Source organism: Pterocles gutturalis, unplaced genomic scaffold (genome assembly GCF_000699245.1).
Source record: "Pterocles gutturalis isolate BGI_N339 unplaced genomic scaffold, ASM69924v1 scaffold24852, whole genome shotgun sequence".
In the NCBI taxonomy this organism is placed as follows: Eukaryota; Metazoa; Chordata; class Aves; order Pterocliformes; family Pteroclidae; genus Pterocles; species Pterocles gutturalis.
Window position 1 is genome coordinate 21,254 of NW_010110941.1, and position 20,224 is coordinate 41,477.

Consider the following 20,224-nt stretch of genomic DNA (forward strand, 5'->3'; position numbering starts at 1 on the left):
TAAGTAAATACTTGTGAGTATAAATACAAAATATGAGGAAAATTTTAATTTTTTTTCTTTTAATAGCACAATTACTCAAAGCCCTCCATAAAAAAGAAATAACGTGGAGACTTATGCAGAGATATATAAATAATACCCAACATTTTCCAAAAGGGAAGGTGATATTTAGCTTTTGAAAAGTGGTTTGCATTTTCAAGCCTGTATGATATTTGGAATACAACTGCAAGGAGAAACATTGGTATCTTTTTGACCTTTGAGGATACTCTTTGCTGTTGAGTGCTTTTCTAGATCTCTTTACACAATTGGCTTAATTGAATTGTGGTTTGTTTGGAGTCTGTTTGTTTGTTTTACTGTTAAGAATCCCTCTCTCGCAAGGAAAATTTTGCCAAGACTTATAGTAGCAGAGAAACAACTGGCGCCTCGAAGTCCTGGAAATAACTCCAAATTAATACCTTGTAACTGGGAGCAGAAATGGCTTTTCAGCTTCGGACTTGCCACTGAACTGGCAGAGCTGGCCATGCAGCAGGTGGTACTCCCTGCGCTGATCACCCATTTGTGTTTACACAGCAATCACTAATTTTTGCTTGATCTTGTGCATGGGCCAGTGAGACAGCAGAGTTGTGTTCTCAGTTGCCATTATCTTACATAATTCACAACCTTTAAACCTATTTTTTCAGTTATTAGCTTTTAATGAAAGAGACATCACTGGCTTCTCTCACCACATCTAGAGTTTTGAGCTAACAAGATAAATTACCAGACTAAGCATCTTCTGTGTGTTAACAGGTAATTTTTATGGGAGCATGTGCCTCATTTTGCTCTTGTATCATCAGGCGAGATTTGCCAGCAAATTGTGGCTGTTTAAAAACACTCCAGGGATGCTGATGAAGCAGCTGCTGCCTGTGGACAACTCCCTTTGCCCTCCCAGCCTGACAGGGATCTGGAGAAGCCTTCGCACTGACTGACTGGACCTCTTGCTCTCTTCCCTCCCTGGACTGCAAACTGCTCGGCCCAAAGGGGAAAACTGTATTTTCACTTCACCTCGGTCTCGGGTGCTGCTTAAGCGACCCTCAACTTCCTTGTAATGAAAGTCTGAAAATGTGGATTTTGCAAAGTTAGCTTTAGCCAAGTGAAGCTAAACTTCTGAGGCTTCTTGTTTTGCCAATAAAAACAGACTCCCCTCGAAAGAGTCCATGACTGCTGTGTAATTTAGTTCACTACTCTGCTGTTGCTCATCGTTAAGTATCTCCCCCAAGAGTCCAGGGAACCCAGCCAGGTGGAGGGCTTTAGTAGATGCTTCTTATTTCTTTGCAAGCTTGTTTCTTTGTGGCTGTCTCACAGAGTGCTTAAGAAATCGATCCCTGGTGATTCCAGTGTGACTGAGTTAAGGGGACTGTGCCCTACACCTGTTGGAGACTCTTGCCCTTCAGACAGATTCATACATGAGCTTCATCTGAAAGATGCTCCTACTAAAAGCATCCTTTTCACAATTGTAAGACTGTCAGTACAGAGCAGTTCTGTTGTGGGACATCTGTAGTGGCAAACTCTGTGGAGGGGCTGTGAAGCCAATTCCAAGTACTGTTTTTCTGCCCACTTTGCTGTTTGTTGTGCTTCCCAGTTGTCTTTACCAATATTTACTTCTAACAAGTAGTACAATCCCTAGAGTTTGCAACAGCACAGGTACGACAACAGCGTAGGCTGCAGCTCCTCATTGGCATGTTCAAGTCTCTCATATGATAGGATTTTTGCTGTTCAAAAATTCTTATCCACAGGTTTTCATATCTCTTAAACACAGTCAGGAGTAAAGTCAGGAGTGAAAAGACTTTGTGCCTGGGTATCAGGTTAAATAATCAGATGGATATTCACAAAGTCATGCAATACATTTGAAATTCACTCTTCTTGCAGGCTGCACAGTCTCTGGACATATCTCCTCTCTCTACTGTATCCTATTTTAAGCACTCAAGAGGAAATGAAATGCTAGACCAACCCAATATGGAAGGGGAATGTTTAGTGAGCTGAAACAATAACCAATGTGGCTAGTATGCATTCAAGTCATGCAAACTGAAATCCCATGTCTAGAAAATTATCTTGGTTTGTAAATTAATACAATATTCTGCAGCCTACCACAGGGTAATAATACACATACATTAATCTGACGAGTATGAGCTGGCTGCAGACGTGTATTTGGCACTGAGTTTGTTGTTTAACTGAGAGATGGAATTGAACCTGGAAAGGAAGGAAGGGCTTGATGCACATTCCTCTGCTCTATCAAACCATAGTTCAGAGCCAATTCAAATACAAACAAGAATTGATAAAGCTAGATTTGTCTGCTGAGAATGAGGAAAGCATAGGGTGACCTAATAAGAAGCTAAGGCCAAAACATGAACTGATTAAAAAATATGGACTAAACTGTTTATGACAACTGTGATTAAATACAGAGCTCTTTATTGCAAGATGACAAAAATGTGGATAGTAAAATAAAGATGAAAAGAATCTTTTGGGGATGTGGAGAGGTACTGGCCTTGCCAAGCATGGTTTTTAATTGTGAAAAGCTAATGCTTCTGTTCTCTCTAGGAGGTGGGTTCAATTGTGTATTCTGCATGCAGGGGAACACTCCAGGGTATAGTAAAGAATGAGTCAAGAGGATTATGAAGCAGGCAAAATGTGATTCACCAGAAGGAATACATATTTCTTTCAGGGTGTCATCACAAGAATATTGTGTAACTTCTGAGAAATTCCTGACCTAGATTTTCCTGTCTTGGGTGTTTTTATTTTTGTTGTTCAAGTATTGTTTGGGTAACAGTGAAAGTTTTGTGCAATACCCCAGGGGGTGTCGTGGGAGGAATAAAACATCCACTCTAAATAAAGGGAGAAAACTTTTGGGGAAATCCTTGTGAGTTGGGGGGTTGAGATCCTCAGAGATCCTCTTGCATCTAAGGACAAGAGTGTGAAGTTGTGGGAAGGAAGGGACATATGTGACTTTCATCCTGTTTTACACCCCAGGGCTGGGGGTGGTTGGGGATAGTTCTAATCCCTGACTCGAAGTAAGTTACAGTAACTTTGAGTTTTTTCTGATTTGCTATAGCAATGCAGTAGAGCATAGATGTCTGAGATTCTCAGAGTGCCCTCTTCTACCTGGCAAATAAAACCAGAAGAGCTTTATGCCTTCTGTTGATTTCTTGAGGCTGTGGACAGAAAAGGTCTTTCGAACCCTAAGGACAGGCTGTTCAGTATGCTTGTAGGAAAGGAAGGTCCAAGAATTCTCTAGATCTTTCTCTTATGCAGACTTAGTGTCTTAAATCTCAAATTACTCAATTTTTGTGCCCTTCTATATCTCAGACACTGGAATGTAGCATAAGCCCCATGGTATTATGGTGCCTTTAATGAAATCTAATGGAACAAAATGTTGTTAATGATAAGCAGACATGTGAGGTTTTGTTTAAGCACATGTCCAGTTGCTCGCTGAAAGAGATAAGAAATTGCAAGTATATTTCCTTTAATTTGTTAGATCTGTCAGAGTAAAAATAACAGCTAAGATAAGGTAATGGCACTATACGTTTTGCTTCTTCATTTGCAAAATGATTTATGATCCTTTTATTTGCCTAAGCAATTTATGTTAAAAGTTGAGATTCTCATTCTTCAGCATTTCTCTAAATGCTAACTCTGGACAAAACTTTCAGGCATGAAACACAATTGGCATACAAAATAATACCTCTTCTTGTAGCTGTCTCATTTCAAGCAAGAACAATTGTTGACTGAAAATCTTAAATTTTCTTTAGTCACAGCTTAAACAAATGTGTTTGAGTTATTTGAAGTAACCTGAAAAGCTGCACTTTTGAACCTGACCCAGAGCCTGTTGAAGTCAGTCCTTCTATTTAATTCACTGCCGTTGGATTGAATTAAGCCCTTTCTGTTTAATTACCCCAACCACAGGCAGTGTTGATTGGGTGATACTCTGATCTCATCCTGCAAAAGAAGGATTTTTGGCAAGAAGTCTTCCCTTGTTAAAATCAGATGCTGCACAAGTTGAACACCTCTGGGGTCCTGCTGTCTTTTTGTTGGGATCACCAATAGAGGAAATATTTTCCCTTAATTAAGATGGGAAAAACAGCCATAAGGTCACTTTGTCATGGTGGTGAGATTTGTGATTGCTTTGTAGCAGAAAATAATGGAACTCCCTCTGGGATCATTGTGCCTGATTTAAAATATAGGCTAAAGTGATGTTGTAAAAACTAACTTACAAAGTGGACTCAAATGGTTGAAGAGAAATATATAGCCTGCGTACCTGAGCTATTTATTTTTTTATGATGAATGGTAATAGCAGAATTGTCCTCTATGGCAGGAAAGGAGAGTTTTTATTGATAAAAATTGTAGAACCTTAGTATGGGTGATTCGTTAAATTTTACTGTGTATTAGAATAGAACATTGCTAATATAAATTTTTAATTTAACAAAATCATGTGAAAACCTAGAAAAGCACATAGGTTCTTTCTTATTATTAAGGATTGTTTTAATAATAAGCTGTCAATGTAAACTTTTTCCATTTAATACTGTGAGAAACATACTGTACTTTTAGTTATGTTTCCTCACATTTGCTCTTGGTTCAAAAAATTGGGCAGAATGTCATGCAAATTTTTAACACATGGGAACTTTGTGATCTTGGCAACAAAGCAGTTTCAAGGGTTTTGTGTTGTTTTATTACTTTAGACTGAACTGCAATGTTTGAAATGTGAAGCTTTTGTAAAACCTGAAGACAAGAAATTACTACAGTTCCCTGGAATAATTGCAATTAAAAATTTCTGGAATATAAATTAAGAAAACAAGGTCCTCATCGTATTTTCATCCTCTCTTTTAAACTGTAAAAAGCGCAACAAGAAACTTCACTGTTGGCCCTTGTTTGTATTTGTGCTTCAGAATCATGACATCTACTGAGGAGCACTCATAAATCTGTCAAACCTGTGCAGCAGAGCAACACACAGTGTTGTTGCCTGGGACATTTGGCAGCATCCAGGGAAGAGGGGGAAATAAAGATTTGTTTGTTTTGGTTTGCTATGTTGTTTTCCCTGCCAACAGCTTCTAATTGCTAATATGCCAGAGAACTGTAGTCATATTCATGATGTTGATTTTTGGCCTTATAAAATGTTTACAACTTTTATACACATTTAATAGTTTTAACCCCTTTCTCTGTTTTTAAGGATAAAAAAAATATATTCCATACTGTTGTTGTCTTACTTAAATGGCATTAGGGTGTGGCCTTTCTCTAGGATGAATAAAGGAGGGGTTGTCCTTTAAAACACCACAGTCATCCTCTCGTCTTTCAAATAAAAGGTGTGTTTGAATCCAGACCTGTTTAGAAACGCTTCAGAACAGATCTCTTTACCTGTTTTGTATCTAACTGTTTTTAATTATACTTTTGACAAAAACTCCCTTGTCCTGAACCTGTATCAACAGGCATTTCACCACTTTAGTGAGAACTCAGGTTTGGTAGGAAGTGGTAGAAGTGGTACACAGAGGTCCTTGTCTGCTGTTGATGATACCAGTTCAGTAATTTCTTAGTTATTGCAATCTATCAAGCTGTTATCCTGACTTACAGGGCACGGTGTTTCTATGTAATGTATTAAAGCTCCATACACAGCAACCTCTTAAGTCAGGAAGAAGCTGCGCTGCACGGCATAGTGGAGATCTGTATAGCATGACTGGAAGACAAACCTGACCTTGTGGCAAATTCATTGTGTATGTGGAAATTAAATAAGACTCTTGGGTTTATCCTGTGCTTGAACTATCTTGAAGCCATCATGGTTTCCCTTGTTCTTACTATGAAAGACTGAAGTGTTTTCAAAAACTAGCAGATTCTTTCCAGATGTTAAAGGAACTGCTTGAAGTTAAATGGATCTAAATAGCAAGTGATGATTTTTACTTATTCTTTTCATTGTGTCAAAACAAGAAAGAGACTTACCAGTTCCTCATAATCTGATGGTAAATTGTAAGTATACGAATAAGGAAACAGTAGCAGCTGGGAATAGGAGTGAATCGTCAAGTATGCCTTGATTGTAGAAAGATGTTCACGAATAAAGTCAGCCAAAGCCTTGGTCTCCTTTTCAGACTCAGGTGCAGAGCCACAGTAAGTCTCTGCACAGGGGCTTTTTGAGGCCCCAGTAGCTGGGAAGAAAGGTGAATTTAATGAGTATTTAATGAAAAAAGTTGGTTGTTAGGAGAGTCATGTTATACCACTTTTGTAGATGATAAGCCTTGGAAATCCTACTGACACACATGCCATCTCAGAGGAGAGAATATTTTACTGCATAGTTAAGACACTGGGCAACATGACATACATAGTATTAAATAAATATGCCCTGTGCTGTGTGCATAGTTGGAAGAACATGAATATTGATGTAAAGCCCTATATTATCTAAGTGATTTGGGATATTGATTTGCTTCAGTACTTAACAATCCTCTCCCTGCATATCTTCCCCATTTCTAGGATGCTTCCAGGAACCAGCCAAGTGGAAACCACTCAAAAGAAACCCCTCTCCACTGAGTGAAACCAACCAAAAGCAAACTCTTTTGGTTTCTGTTCAGAACTCAGAAGAGTGAGTGTGTGTGTGTGTGTGTGTGTGTGTATGTATACGTGTGCGTATATGTGTATGTAGGTATATATATGTGCACATCTGTGTGCGTATACATATGTTCATAGAAGCAGGCAGACTGATGATGCTAGTAACCAAAGTCTTTTTTTTGCTCAAAAACTGCCCCAGAAATTGAACACAAGCTATTCCACAATGCTGTATTGGTCATCTTCACTCAAGCTTGAGCTGGACCAACCATCAGGTAGGGAAAATCTATAATTAAGCATCTTGACTATTGCACCTTTATATGATCACTTGCAGCTATTGTTAGGAGATACTTACTGCACCAGCCAGCATTAAAATTCCTGTTGGGATCAGTACCAATGCAACGGCTACCAGCATTTTGAGAGCGTGTCTTTCTCCACAGGCGGTCCTGAAATAGAATGGTGAAGCACAGATCAAAACTAAGAGAAAGTTCTAACAATTTACTTTTCCAGCAATACTCTTCTGGAGAAAGAAGAATGTACTTACAGTTGTCCAAGTGTAAACATAACCATCAATATTAAGAACAGGCAAAACATAGAAATCCAAGCTGTTGAGGAGTCTGGTTATGACAGTATCTTTTCCGTAGGTCTCAACAGCCTAGTTGGAGAAAAGTAGAAAAAAGCCGATGATGCCTTCATAGATCTGTATCTCCTGTGTGTACTTAAAGGCCTGGGTCTGGATCAGGAATTAATGAATGTGGTGGGCAAAGTCATCCAGGTGACTCCACCATGTGAGAGGGCAGCTCTGCATCTACTTGGAGGATTTACACTGACTCAAATGACACTGCTGTTAGAAAGCCATCTCATTCTGATAAATTATAATGGTAATGTAATGTTGATTTTGAACAGGATAATAAATTACTGGAAAGAGATTTCCAACTACTAGCTTCTTGTTTAAAGACAGAGTGAAGTTCCTGTCCATATATGCTCCTTACATCCTGTCACATTAAAGGTTTGGGTGCAGTCATTGTTCTCATCTTTTTATATCTGTTGTACAGAGAAATTTAATTAATAACCAAAATTATAGAGAATATTTCCAAAGACCATCCTTACACACTTCCAGTCATAATTCTGTGGATGCCCATATTCATAGGGAGGCAGATTATTCCCTGCACTTTTCCAGACACATACATTGAATAACAAACAGAACTCCTGCCATAAACCTGTATATCCTAGTTGTTCATAGCCTGGCACTTCTTATGCTCGTTCACAGATTTATATCAGTGTCGAGGGAGCACGTAATGATCACAGACATTTGCTCTAGGTAGTATGTTGCACCCATGTTTGCTTTACACAGCTGTAAAGGACAACACGGTGAGAAATGCAATGGAGAAAGACATCTATTTTCCTGTAACTAGTAAGTGAGAAGGTTGGATGTAGAATCTAGAAAAGCAGTTTCAGATCACTAGAACTTGCTTTTTCCTGTTTTGTTTTTTTTTTATGCTTGGGGGGTTTTTTGGTTTTGTTTTTTGTTTTTTTGGAGATACACATAGAAATCCACCTTGCTCATGTTTTTCTCTAGGTTTTTTTTTTACATTTATGTCTAGAAGCAATCCCAGGTGAACTGCTGATGACACTCCAAGGACTGCGCTTTTAAAGCACTTCTGCCTATCCACACTTGGATCCACTGAGCAGAGCCACTGCTGGTGTCGGGTACACCCATGAATTAAGTGACCAGACAGTGAGAATGACAGCTGTAGTGACGTGAATTGCTAAGAGAAAAATGGTAGCACATACTGTCTGCAGCCTTATTAGGAGATAATGAAATCACATTCCCATTGACTCCACTGAGATGTCACTTTCAATTTCCACTGCTCCCTACACAAAACCGCATGGCTGTCTGATAAGACTGAGATTATACTTGCCACTGAGGCCTCTGCCAACATGGCTTGCTCGTGTACTCTGGCTTTCTTCTACTTGGGATTTAAGTCCCAGCTGCTGCTTCTGGGTTTGTGGGGTTTTTTTAATCTTCAAGCAAGTATTGTTACAAAATTTGAGATCCAGTCAGTGAGTTGTTCTGCTAAATTGATTGATCTCCCCCTGCTGAGGGGCAATATACCTCTTCCCTGTAGAGAAGGCTCTGCAGCATTTGATAACTCCCAGCTGCTTTATATTGGTGGTGGGGAGAAGGAAAAGGCAAACGAGATAAAATTGTTTAATTCAAGGCCTAAAGTATCCCAGCCTGAAGTGAAGCTAATTTCACCTGCACAACTCTTCCCTGAATATGGTTTCATGTTTTAGAAACCATTCTGTACAGCCTGAAGTGGCACCTCTAAGGGATGTGCCCTAGAGGGGTTCCCTCTAGGGAATCTAGAGGGATTCCCTCTTCCTGAGTGGAATTCAGGGAGCTTTGTCTATAGCCTTCCTCCTCTCCTGGGTACATTTCTTCAGTGCATTCTGTGCTTAGCTGAGGGTAGGTTTCCACCCTCTCTCTTGCCTTACTGGGTAAAGCTGGTTGCAGGGAATACAGCACCTGATGCTATAGGAAGACAGCTGTTCTGATGTGCATTCAGATGCCTCTGGTGTGTCCTTGAATTTCCTTATTCTCTACTCCTTATGACTATGTAAAGAACACGACTATGTTTATAGTGTTACTAGACCTGTTTGCTTGTCTCTCACCTTCCTCTGACTACAGATCAAAAAGGGAATTTATAGACTGTATAAATAACCTTTGTAGTTGTCAGTACCTCTTACACATGCTTTTAGGTAGTCTTAAGCTGTTGAAAGATTACAGGTCCCACCACTAAAATCTGGTTTAAGTAGTCACACCCTGACCACCTGAGGTGAAAGAAAGGATGTGCAGACAGGTGTTTAGAGGTAAAAAGGCAATCTGATGTGGCCTCAGATCTTGCTGCTCACTTAAGATTTTCTTAAACATTTTGTAAAATACTTTTTCATCATTAAGCTTACTGACTTCTTTCACAAACCACTGGCAGAAAGCAGGGGAGATCCACTCTCTTGCATGGAAACCACAATCCATAAAGATGGCCTTCTTGTTTGGACCACTTTTTCCCAACTAGGAAAAAACAAAAACAACAAAAAATCCAGGTCTTGAACAAAATAATTTGTATGCAAATCAAGTCAGTCAGTTTGCTGACCTAAAACATCAAACTTTATACGAATATAGCGTTCCTTGATTAAATGGAAATCTATGGAGTGCTCTCAGCTGTAGCTAACCATGATATTCAAGCTAAAACAATAAACTCTTAATAATTTCATTTTTATTGATGTGGATAAGCTTCCACCCCCTCAATTATTTGATTATTCTGCACTGTTGATTTATTTTGTGTAGTGTCTCTAAGAGTTGATCTTGTTTGTTGACTGATATATTATTGTAAATGCTTATGCAATTTTGGGCAAGTAGTCTTTATCCTTTCACCTTTATCTAAGGTATGGTATCTCATTTATTCCTAAGAATTATACAAGAAAATTATATATGATGAAGACACAAACAAGTTTGTTGCCTGTTTCTAGGGAGACTGACATTTTTAGATCCGTTTAGAGTAAATGGGTTTACAAACACCAGATGGAGAGAATGTAAGGGTAGATGATCATTCAAATAGTTCTCAGGAGTGTGGTTAAATTTTTATGTCTGAAATCGTAATTTATTATGCTCAATTTTAAAAAATATTAAAAGGTGAAAAAATCTTAGTAGTAGTGAACAAAATGTATCAGATTTTCTGAAAAATGTATATTACTGTCTTAGCATCATTGTTGTTTTAATAGATATCATAATCTTGTGGAGGTTAATAGAGGAAAAGTCTGGTACAAAGAAATTGAAGCACTTACTTTCAGAAGGTACATTGGCCGTCCTTCGTATGTTTCCCCAATTACACTGCGAGAGACAAGGTGTGGGTTCTGAGCAGCAATATCAGCAGTCCAAGCAGCTATCTGTTTAATAAGGAGGTTAAATTTACTGACGTCTCTGTCCTCAGATTCAAAGTAATTAACTCGCAGACTTCAAGCCAGAATGGTCTTTCTGAGCATCTAACCTGACCTAATATTTAATACAGTTTGTAGATTTCCAATAATTAATTCCTACTTGTACTAGAGCTATCTGTCTGAATTAAGATTTTCTAGTATGAAGTTAGCTAAACACTTCACTAGGGTATGTCTGGATTGCAAAACTGTTTGAATGCTAACCCTATATAGTTATGACCTTGTCAACCCTTAAACTCTCTTAACGAAAGAAAACTGTTTTTCTTGTTAAGCTAAGTAGACTGAATGCCTTAAATCCTCTACATGTTGTAATGTTCTTCAGTTTCGTGGCTCTTTTCTTCATCATCATACTTGAATTACTGACAGAAATGCTGGGCAGGGATTTGTAGGAACAGTCCATCAGTGCCAGATACAAAAGAAAGAAAATCTCCTTCATTCTGTTTATTATTTAAGGGAAGTAATATCAGCCTTTATTATCTTAATATAGGAGCAGATTCCCTTTGTTACAGGGGCCTTCAGAAGCTCACAAAAAAGTTGTCACATCCACAGAAAAAAGTATTTAATGCCCAAAGAGCTATCAATGAACTAAGAAAAACACAGGAAACAGCAGATAAATCTAGTCAAACTGGCAAGAGAATACTAGAAATAACAGTTGACATTATAGATGTTGGTGGGTTTTGCGTACCAATAACCTTTGCAGAGTCAGAGCAGCTTTTGTTCTTTTTCTTAAATAGACTTGTAAAAGGAGAGTTGTTTTTTAGGAGAGTTCTGGTGGAAGAAAATAGATTTTTTCTGTATATGACCTGAAAGTAGCACTTTGAGAGGAAATACGAATTTTCTTGTTTGAAAACGTAATAGGCACTTAGTGGGCAATGACGAGTACAAAAATTAAAGATTTTTGCAAGGAAAGACATGAAAGGGAGATTGTTGTATTTTTAAGTATAAGAACTGTGATGCAATGGATGACAAGGAGCCACTATAAAGATGTGAAAAGTGACATGGTCAAGATTACATGTCAGGAAAAATGAGCATGGCTGTGAAAAAAGAAGGGAGGAGGGGAGAGCTTATGGTGGAAAATGAAGAGTTAGAATTTGGGCAAGGGATGGAATCAAGTTTTCTATCAGAGGAGATGGGAGAAGGAGTGAACAGGAAATAGCAAACTAGTAGTGGCGCATGTCAGCCTGGTCATTGGATTTCTTCCAGAGTTTCTTTGCAGCACTGGGAGCAGAAGTAGAGGAAATAGGTGTAGAGGGATGGGTTATACAGATTTACTTGGTAAGGAGCAATAAAGGAGAAGAGGAAGAAGAGTTTGAGAAAGAGTTATCATATTAATGGGTGGAACAGAAGAGGAAAAGAGAAGAAGACTGAAAATGTACCAGAAGCCATTTTGACTACAGAGGCTAAGGTACCGAGCTAATAAAGTGGCAAGCTTCTAGACTTTACCGTTTCCCAGTTGTTGTACTTTACGTAGCTATGTCCAGTCGAACGAGCTTTGCTGTCAAACTGGGCATCCAGTGCAGCCTGCAGGTTGTCAATCAGAACTCTGCAATAAGACACCATGAAAAGTGCAAAGAGAAATGTACAATTTGCTAGCAGGAAAGTAAGCACCAGAGAGACATTTCAGGGCCTACCTGGAACAAAGGCCACATGGATTGTGAAGTGAAATGTGGAGGGGTTTATTTATGCATTTGAAAATCAGATACATTAGGTTCAAGCTTCATCCTACTTCCTGCCTTGCTGTGAGAATGAGCAGGGAGCTTCCTCCTAATTAGTACCTGCCTACTTACTCCCATACGAACAAATGTCCGGGGTGACAACAGTTTGCTTTAGGAAAAATAGCAACGCTGAGACAGAGCGTGTATAGAAAATGAGTTCTGGGCTGACCCCATGTTTCCAGCTTGCCTCTGCCTCAACAAGAAAAGAACCCTCCCTTGAACGTATGCCATGGGAGGACAGTTAGACTGCAGCGATGTAACACTCCCATGCAGCAGATATTTGCCTGATTAAATTATTTGTCAAACCAAGCTTCCAAAGTTTACGTGTGGTTTGACACCTCTATTGCAGGTGGTATTATCCGTCCTCCAAGCTATTTCACTGCATATGAGGTGGGCTATTGAAGTAGAACACACGCTGACAAGAAAACCCCAGCATCCTGTCTGGATGGGTTGGATCTCTACTGTTCATCTTTCTCTGGGACTGACACAAAGGCACAAACTCATTGTTGAGCATACTCTTGAGGACCTTTTGCTTATATTTCAACCTTGGCTATAAAAAAAATTAAGTCCTCTTGTTTTTCCAGTGCTTGTCTTAACATTCTTAAAAATCTCACTCATCCAGGCTATGTCCTTGATCATTTGTGATTTGGAAAGAAGAGCAAGAGGCCAGTTTATGAGGCACCACCAGCCTTCAGAACAAACAGTGCAAATGACTGCATTGACATGGTGTCACGAACTGCAACTGCACTTCAAAAGAATTGTAACAGCTTGGGTTGTCACAAGGACACTCCACGCAAGTTTGTCAGGGACACCTTCCAGACATTGTGGCCTTTGTTGCAATCAAAAGATTTGTGCATGGACCTGAGGGAGTTCATTAATATTACAGGAAAAACTAACACATGTAGAGTAACTCCTCCTTTGCCAAAGAGGAAATTCCACAGAAACTGGATTCCTATGCTGTACGTGGGCTGTGGCACTATTTAACACTATTTCTTCTGGAGCGTTTTTAGATTCTGTTCCCTCAGGGGCATCCGAATCAGACATGGTTAACATGAGGCTGGTAACTTTAGGGATGGATTATCCTTGGATTTAGCAGATCATAAAAGTTATGTTTCATCAGAACTGTGTGGTGTCCAATGAAGGAGTTTGGTCTGGTGGCAACAACAACCGGGCTGAGACATAAAAACTCTCTACTCAGCCAAATGGAGTAATGAGAATTTGATCAAGTAACACTGGCTTTCAGTGTCTGAGTACATGATGTTGACAGAATATCCATTATACATTGAAGGAGCCTGATAATCAAGATGGGCCAAGCCGATTTGCAATGCTCAGATGGAGCAAAAGGAGCAATGAAGACAGACCGGCTCGCTCCAGCCCAAAGTCAACTTACCATTCTCAGTTAATGCTTGCATAGTGACTGGAAGATCTGAAGTAGAAGCACTTGTCTGGTCCTGCTCTTTTCTCCTTACCCTCTCATTAGTGCTGCTCACTACAATGTTTCCATTCTCAGGGTTGTATAATGTGGCAGTGTGGTCTATTCCTTCTATTTATGCTGCAGTTGTATTCAGTCATGGAAACTCAGGACTTTTTTACTTCTGGGTAATATAGTTAGGAAGTATTTAAGCCAATTAAGAGCTCTTTCTTTGGAGAAATCCTTGCCATGGATCTGCTGTGTGACTTGAGTAAGCCCAAGGCTGTCCTGGGAATCTGTTCTCCCCACTCCCTTGGCCCTTCACCTGGCAACTGTCTTCTCTTTGTCACCAGTTGGGGTTTTTTTGCTCCTCTAGCTATCATTCTGCAGCTTACAGAAGTCAGTGGGGTTCCCCTCATGGTGGCACCTAGGGCTCAACATTTTCTGGCTTCAGTTTTCTAATAGTCTCTTACGTCTATCAACATTTCACCTCACCCCTTCAATGCAGAGCAGCTACAGTCTATTTGAACCGCCATAGGAAAGCTGAACCCAGTAGAGGCATCCACAGGAGGGATGAAATTTGTGACAGGAAGATCAGTCGACCAGTATGAAAAGATCAAACACATTTTCCCTAGTGTTTACTCTTCTATACAAAATACAGTAGTGGGACCAAACTTACCTGTACTCCATTCCACTTTCTTTCAAAAGATTTTCAACCTCAAAAGACTTGTCAGCTTCAACTCGGAAATCAACTTGCATGTTTGGCCTCACCAGTGTGACAGAGTCTGGCTTCCAAAAGTCAACCTGAAAGAAGGTCAAATGAATATATAAACAAATAGATACATATAGCTGGGACTTTCAGGTGGGTGATGTTGATGGCTATTAATATACCAAATTTCATTCCTGTCCTATTACACTGACCTGACCTTGCTTGTCAGAAGTATCAACCTAAATTTTAACTGAAAATTGATTAAGATTATTTTATTAGGCCCTGCAATTTGTATGGTAGAATTCTGGAGATGGCATTGACAGTTTCACAAATGCCAAATATTCGACAGCATCGGAGTGGATACGTTCTTGTGAATATTGTAACAGCCTTTACAAGTTTCATACTGCGTACAGATTGCATTGCAGGTTTTTGCCTATAAGCGTTAGACAGAAATGGACTCCTGACTCAGTAGCAGAGGGACACTACATTAATATTTTACATAAATCAGCTTCGAAAGACTGCTGTCTGTATGAGTGCTTTTAAGACTCAGTTCACTAAAGTAGGTATGAGGAACCTCTGCCTTCAGAAGATGTTTTGTTTAGGGTGGACAAATGACAGTGCTGTTACTATTACAGTTATTTTTGCTGCAGTCGTCTTCAGGACCTCTGGATTTAACATCCTATTAAAGCCAATGAAAGCAAAGCTGGTTTGCCAACCTAGTGTCTTTCATCTCCTGAAAGTAAAGGAGACTGGGGCTGGTGGGCATATTCACGAACGATGTGTCTTCAAGTGAGATGACTGTTCCAGGATATACTACTACTACATCAGTCCTGACTGGTTGCTTTGTGTAACAATGGTAGTTGAGAGATCTTTACTTAAAAGAAAACCAAAACAATCAATTCCTTTATAATACACACTTAAAAGCAAGCATGGTATATTAATTTTCTTAATATTGTCAGCACCGTACCAATAGTATATTCTTCTACAGAATACTGTTTCAGCATGCTATATTAGACTGTTGATGATACTTCTCCACATCTGTACTTTGTTAAAAATACCATCCTTTCATCCTACATATAATGGTGTCTTTTTCACCAACAGCTATTTTACAACATCAAAGCTGAAGAGAAATATTGAAAACACATTTGCTGTCTTTATTGTTTTTTCTCATGTCATTGTGTCATCATATACCTACATGAAGGTCAGTAAGAAACATGCAGCGTGGTTGGAGAGAAAGGAAGCTGTAAAGTCAGAGAAGAAAATAAGTTCAATTTGTTGCGAGTATGGATTTTTAGATTATTTACATGAGCAGAGTGTTTTGCCTGTTATGGTAAAAGTTACAGTAGCTGGAATTTCCATGTTTTACCTAACACATTCTTGAAAGCACCCCACACTCTATAGAGCATTTCAGATTAAGTTATTCTATTAATAAATTCGGGTGGGCACTTTGATATTCAGACTAGGTTAACCAGACTTTCTAGGAAGGTACTGGAATGTATTTGTATAGCTTTAGCTTTGTCACCTTATCCTGTTCCTTCTGAAGAAACCCTCCAGCTGACTCAAATGGAATCAAGTTTAGGTCTTTAATTCAGTAGCATGCTTTTTTTTAAAGATACGTTAGTTGAACAACAGGAGAAATATTCCTTTCAAATGCAATGTAGCCCCTTCCTTAAGTTCTTTACCTGCATGTTGCTGGCAAGGGAACTGATTATTTCCACTTGCTCATCGTTCTGCAGAATCACACGAAACACCTTATGCCTGAAAGGGGAGAAAAAGATTGGATTTGAAACAGGTAAGTCAATTGAAAGGCTTTTGCTCATGCAGAAGAAATTGTGCAAATATAAAATGTGATGTCTGCTCTTACCCGTCAAAGGCAAGATCCTGCAGGTGGGCAGAAGCAGCTGCAGCACCTAGGAGAACCAGGAGCGCCCACATTTTTTTTAAAAAAAAACAACCAGGTTTTCAGTTCCTCTGTGCTGCTTTTATAACCTGTTTGTCCTGCTTTTTGTCAATTATACACCAGAACAACCCACCGATCAACTGATAGATCATTCCTTTGGCCTTGCTTTATTTGCATACTATTTATGATGTGTGTTTTACTCCGCACCTGTGAAAACAGCTGAAAGTCTCAAGGGGGGCTGGCTAAAGAGTCTTGCTACTTGAACTGGATTAAACTCTTGATATGAGAAAGTGAATTTAGTTTACTTTGTTCTTTTCTGTTTATGTGACTTTCGATTAAATTTTTTTTTCTTGCAAACATTTATTTGCTGGATCACAAACTTTATAATACTTTATTGGTACTTTATGTAATGGTAGATGTCTCTCAGATGTCGTTGCAGTGTGATTGGTCTTAGTCACACAGCATTGTCCCTCTGCCTGTACAATATGGGCTGACTTTGACACAGGAAGATGAAACACAGTTGGGATGTACCAATATGTAGTCATACAAAAGCATTTTTAGCTTTGCCTTTCATGTTGTGCCTAAATTATCTGAGAAACAACGGTGTTTGCATCACTGCACTTGCATCTGCTTAGTTTTCATTAATGAGTACTTGGCATTAAATGTAATGTTAATTGTCTGTTGATGCTGTGTCCTGAGGAGACTGATGTTTTCAACAGGGAGCCTCTAAATGAACCAGTGTATAAATATATAAAGAATGGAATTTATGAGCTCAGTTCTCTCTTCTGTTATGCCCAAGTGACCAGGCAAATTCAGACACAGATAATCTTGAAGATGTTCTTTGACTCCATGTCTGCTATTTTGCAGAAATCTACATATATGCATATCATAGGTGAAATTTTATTAGAAAATTAATATATATTCATCTCAGATTAAAATACACAGTTACAGTTTCAAAGTGCAGAAATTTGAATTGTCCATGACCATTTTAAGAATGAATGTGGTATCAGATGCTGTACCTAATTTTTATGAGGTTCTCTGGAGTCAAGTCAGTAAAGCTGCAGCAGCCTTATATACAGAATACCTAGAAATATAGTTTTAAAATCAATGTACCAAAAATGCAGCAGTTTATGCTCAACAATACGACCCATGATGAACATGTTCCTAAAAGGAGACTCCAAAACTTCACTGAGCCTGCTTATCCAAAACTGTCTTTTACAAATCATAGGGTTTGAACTTTACAATTAATGACCTAACTTGTAGCACTGCAGGCTCTTGCCCAACAATAATCTTACTTAGAGTCAAGTCTCCTAAGAAGGATGACAGCAGGAGTTATTCTGACAGAGTGCCACAACAATACTGCAAAGACTTCAGAAGCTTTAATTTTACTATTATGAGATCTATGGTATCAGATAAAATGGTCTGATCCCATGAACACTGCTAAGACAATAATGCGGAGATGATCAAGCCCAGATCTTGCAATGAATAAATGATCACAAGAAGTAATCAAACAAATTGCAGATGTCACCATTCCCTGTTGAGCACTGAGAAGCTTCTTGGAAATAGAAGACTGCCAGATTTCAGTGCTTGAGTTTACTTTTAATAAATTCTTTACTTTTTCATGCAGCTAGAGATGATGGGGGGGAGGAGGGGGGTTGTTGTATGCTTTTTTTTTTTTTCTCCAGACAGTCACTGGTGCAGCATTACTGCCATCAACTACTGAGCTGGCAAGCGTTACTGAATGCTATAATTTCTAATGGTCGTCTTTGCTGTTTCCATCCCAGACTAGATCAGAAAAAACTAATGACCTGGAATCCTACTTAAGTGATTTATTTTGCACCTCAGGATTGATGGTTATTTGTCAGATTAGCTCATAAACTAGCTCTAAACATTGTCTTGTTTTTCTAAATGTATAATATGAATGTTTAATATTTGTATGATAAAGCAGCAGCATAAGGATAAATAAAATAGCAAATTAAATTTGGTTAAGCCATCTGTTCTTTTTAGCATCTGATTACAAGCCAACAGCACATCAACTGGCCATGGCTGAGTAAACCTTGGCCTTCACTACTTAACACTGAGTGCAGAGGCAGGTGTTACCTATATCTTCAAAAAGATTCAGAAGGAAGATTTTATTTTTTTTTAATCAAGAAAGTAACAAAACCAGCTGAATCACAAAAGGAGGGTGTGCAGTAATTTCCTTCAGGACATGTATTTTTTCTTCTACTTAAGGTGAGCACAGCTGAAAAAAAGTGTCAGCTATTGCAATTTTGTTGCAGTTGTTTGCTTTTTTGATGATTAAAAATAAAGCCTTCTAGCATGTTGTCACTCACAAAGAGTATTCCCTGTGTTTAATGACATGAGCTGTAAAAAGTTTTGATGCTAATAATTGGCTATATTCCAGCTGAAATTCATTTTTGTAGTAATTTCTTATTTCAGTTTTACAAATAGAAATACTCTGGAACTCCACTTTGAAAAGCTTATGAAGGCTAACCACAGACAGATAAAAGGAAAAAATCCACATCAGTGTTAGCATTTCAGAAGCATCCTTTATCCTATGAAGTCTTTCATCCCATTTTTTTATCAAATGGAGTCCAAAAGTCTGAGGATAAATAATGTCTCTTTTCCTAGGAGTTTCAGTAGATACAGATTTCCTGAACCAGACAGTTTGTTGAGCTATGCTTTAAAAAGCCTGCTATCTTTTAGTCACAAAATATTTTCAGTTCTTGTAATCCTTGATTGACAAATTTATCTTCTTAATATTGTTTGATATTTATCTTGTTCTAAAAGATTGGTGAGAAACTCCTCGTTGCCCAAATCTTAACACTGCTTATGATGTAATGTAATGCCTCAGACCAGCCACATGTGTCAGAATTATGGGGACCCTCTAATCATCATTTACTTGTTAAGGTAATTTGTGCTAAACTTAGTTTTGAAGAGGAATACTATTAAATATATTCTGAAGACCTTTGAAAGTACTTTGAAGAGGCCTGGATCAGCAGAATCTGCTATCCAGCATGTGCTCCAAGCTTCCTTGGTACTTTCTCTGTATTTATATATTATTAGTATTGCATCTTTTAATTCATCAAAGCCTTTTTCAACTTTGGTGCCCTGGGACATGCTCATGTCCTAGCCTTTTGGTAGCTATGTGTAGATATCTCTCTTTTTTTTCTTTTTTTTTTTTTTTTTCCTTCTTCACATTTGCAGATGCAAATCTAGGGTATGGAGGGAAAAAAGGTAGCTTTCATGACTTGGGTATGTGTTTCTACTTCTGCTATTGACTTATCCGGTGAGAAACAGAAAAACCTGTAACTGTTCTTTTGTAGGATCATTGGATTCTTGCCAAGGTATCTGCTGTGAAATAGGTATCATATATTTACCATTGACCCCTAGTAGTTGGGATTAAGACTGAATGTATTGCAGCTTCTTATATGATCAATGCATGGATCGCTTAGTGTTTAGAAAGTATTTTATATCCCTAGCTGGAAGTTGTTGTATATACCATATACATTCAGATTCTTATTGCTTGAGAAAAGTGTGAAATATACTGAAACAGAAGCAGTGAGTAAAGGTATTGGCAGTGCCAGAATTCCCAGAAACCAAGCACTGAGAATCTGTTTAGTGCCAAGCAGAAAAAAAGATATTTAATGAAGCAATGAGAAGGACTGACCTCAAAACTATTGGTTAGGGACACCTTCTGCTTAATTAGCTTGTCCTTGGGATGGGCTTTCTGTCATGTACGAGAGTCTGGCGTGTTCTCATATCCAAGTCTATTCCCTGGCATCTGTAAGGCTGGCAGGGTCATGGCAGGACTCAGTGACAGCTCAAAGACACAAAAAAGCATAATGTTCTTCCCCTTACAATTTTTAAGGCACTGAAATTAGCATGTGGTATGTAGTGAGAGATCACACCTACTGTGAAAAGTTCATAATCTAAAAAAGGGT

At 38.6% G+C, this 20,224-nt stretch overlaps 1 protein-coding gene across 1 annotated transcript in view; it reads right to left on the minus strand.

Annotated features, from left to right (window-relative positions):
* The window catches only part of CPB1 (carboxypeptidase B1 (tissue)), a 20,113-nt gene extending 3,798 nt beyond the window's left edge, over window positions 1-16,315 (minus strand). Inside the window, exons 1-9 of the mRNA XM_010073593.1 lie at window positions 16,245-16,315; window positions 16,063-16,138; window positions 14,351-14,475; window positions 11,989-12,088; window positions 10,396-10,497; window positions 9,521-9,622; window positions 7,094-7,204; window positions 6,905-6,995; window positions 5,953-6,155 (exon numbers count right to left, since the gene is read on the minus strand). Coding sequence (XP_010071895.1) covers window positions 5,953-6,155; window positions 6,905-6,995; window positions 7,094-7,204; window positions 9,521-9,622; window positions 10,396-10,497; window positions 11,989-12,088; window positions 14,351-14,475; window positions 16,063-16,138; window positions 16,245-16,315 — 981 coding nt within the window. The remainder of the gene's footprint in view (window positions 1-5,952; window positions 6,156-6,904; window positions 6,996-7,093; window positions 7,205-9,520; window positions 9,623-10,395; window positions 10,498-11,988; window positions 12,089-14,350; window positions 14,476-16,062; window positions 16,139-16,244) is intronic.
* Window positions 16,316-20,224: the final 3,909 nt, after the last annotated feature.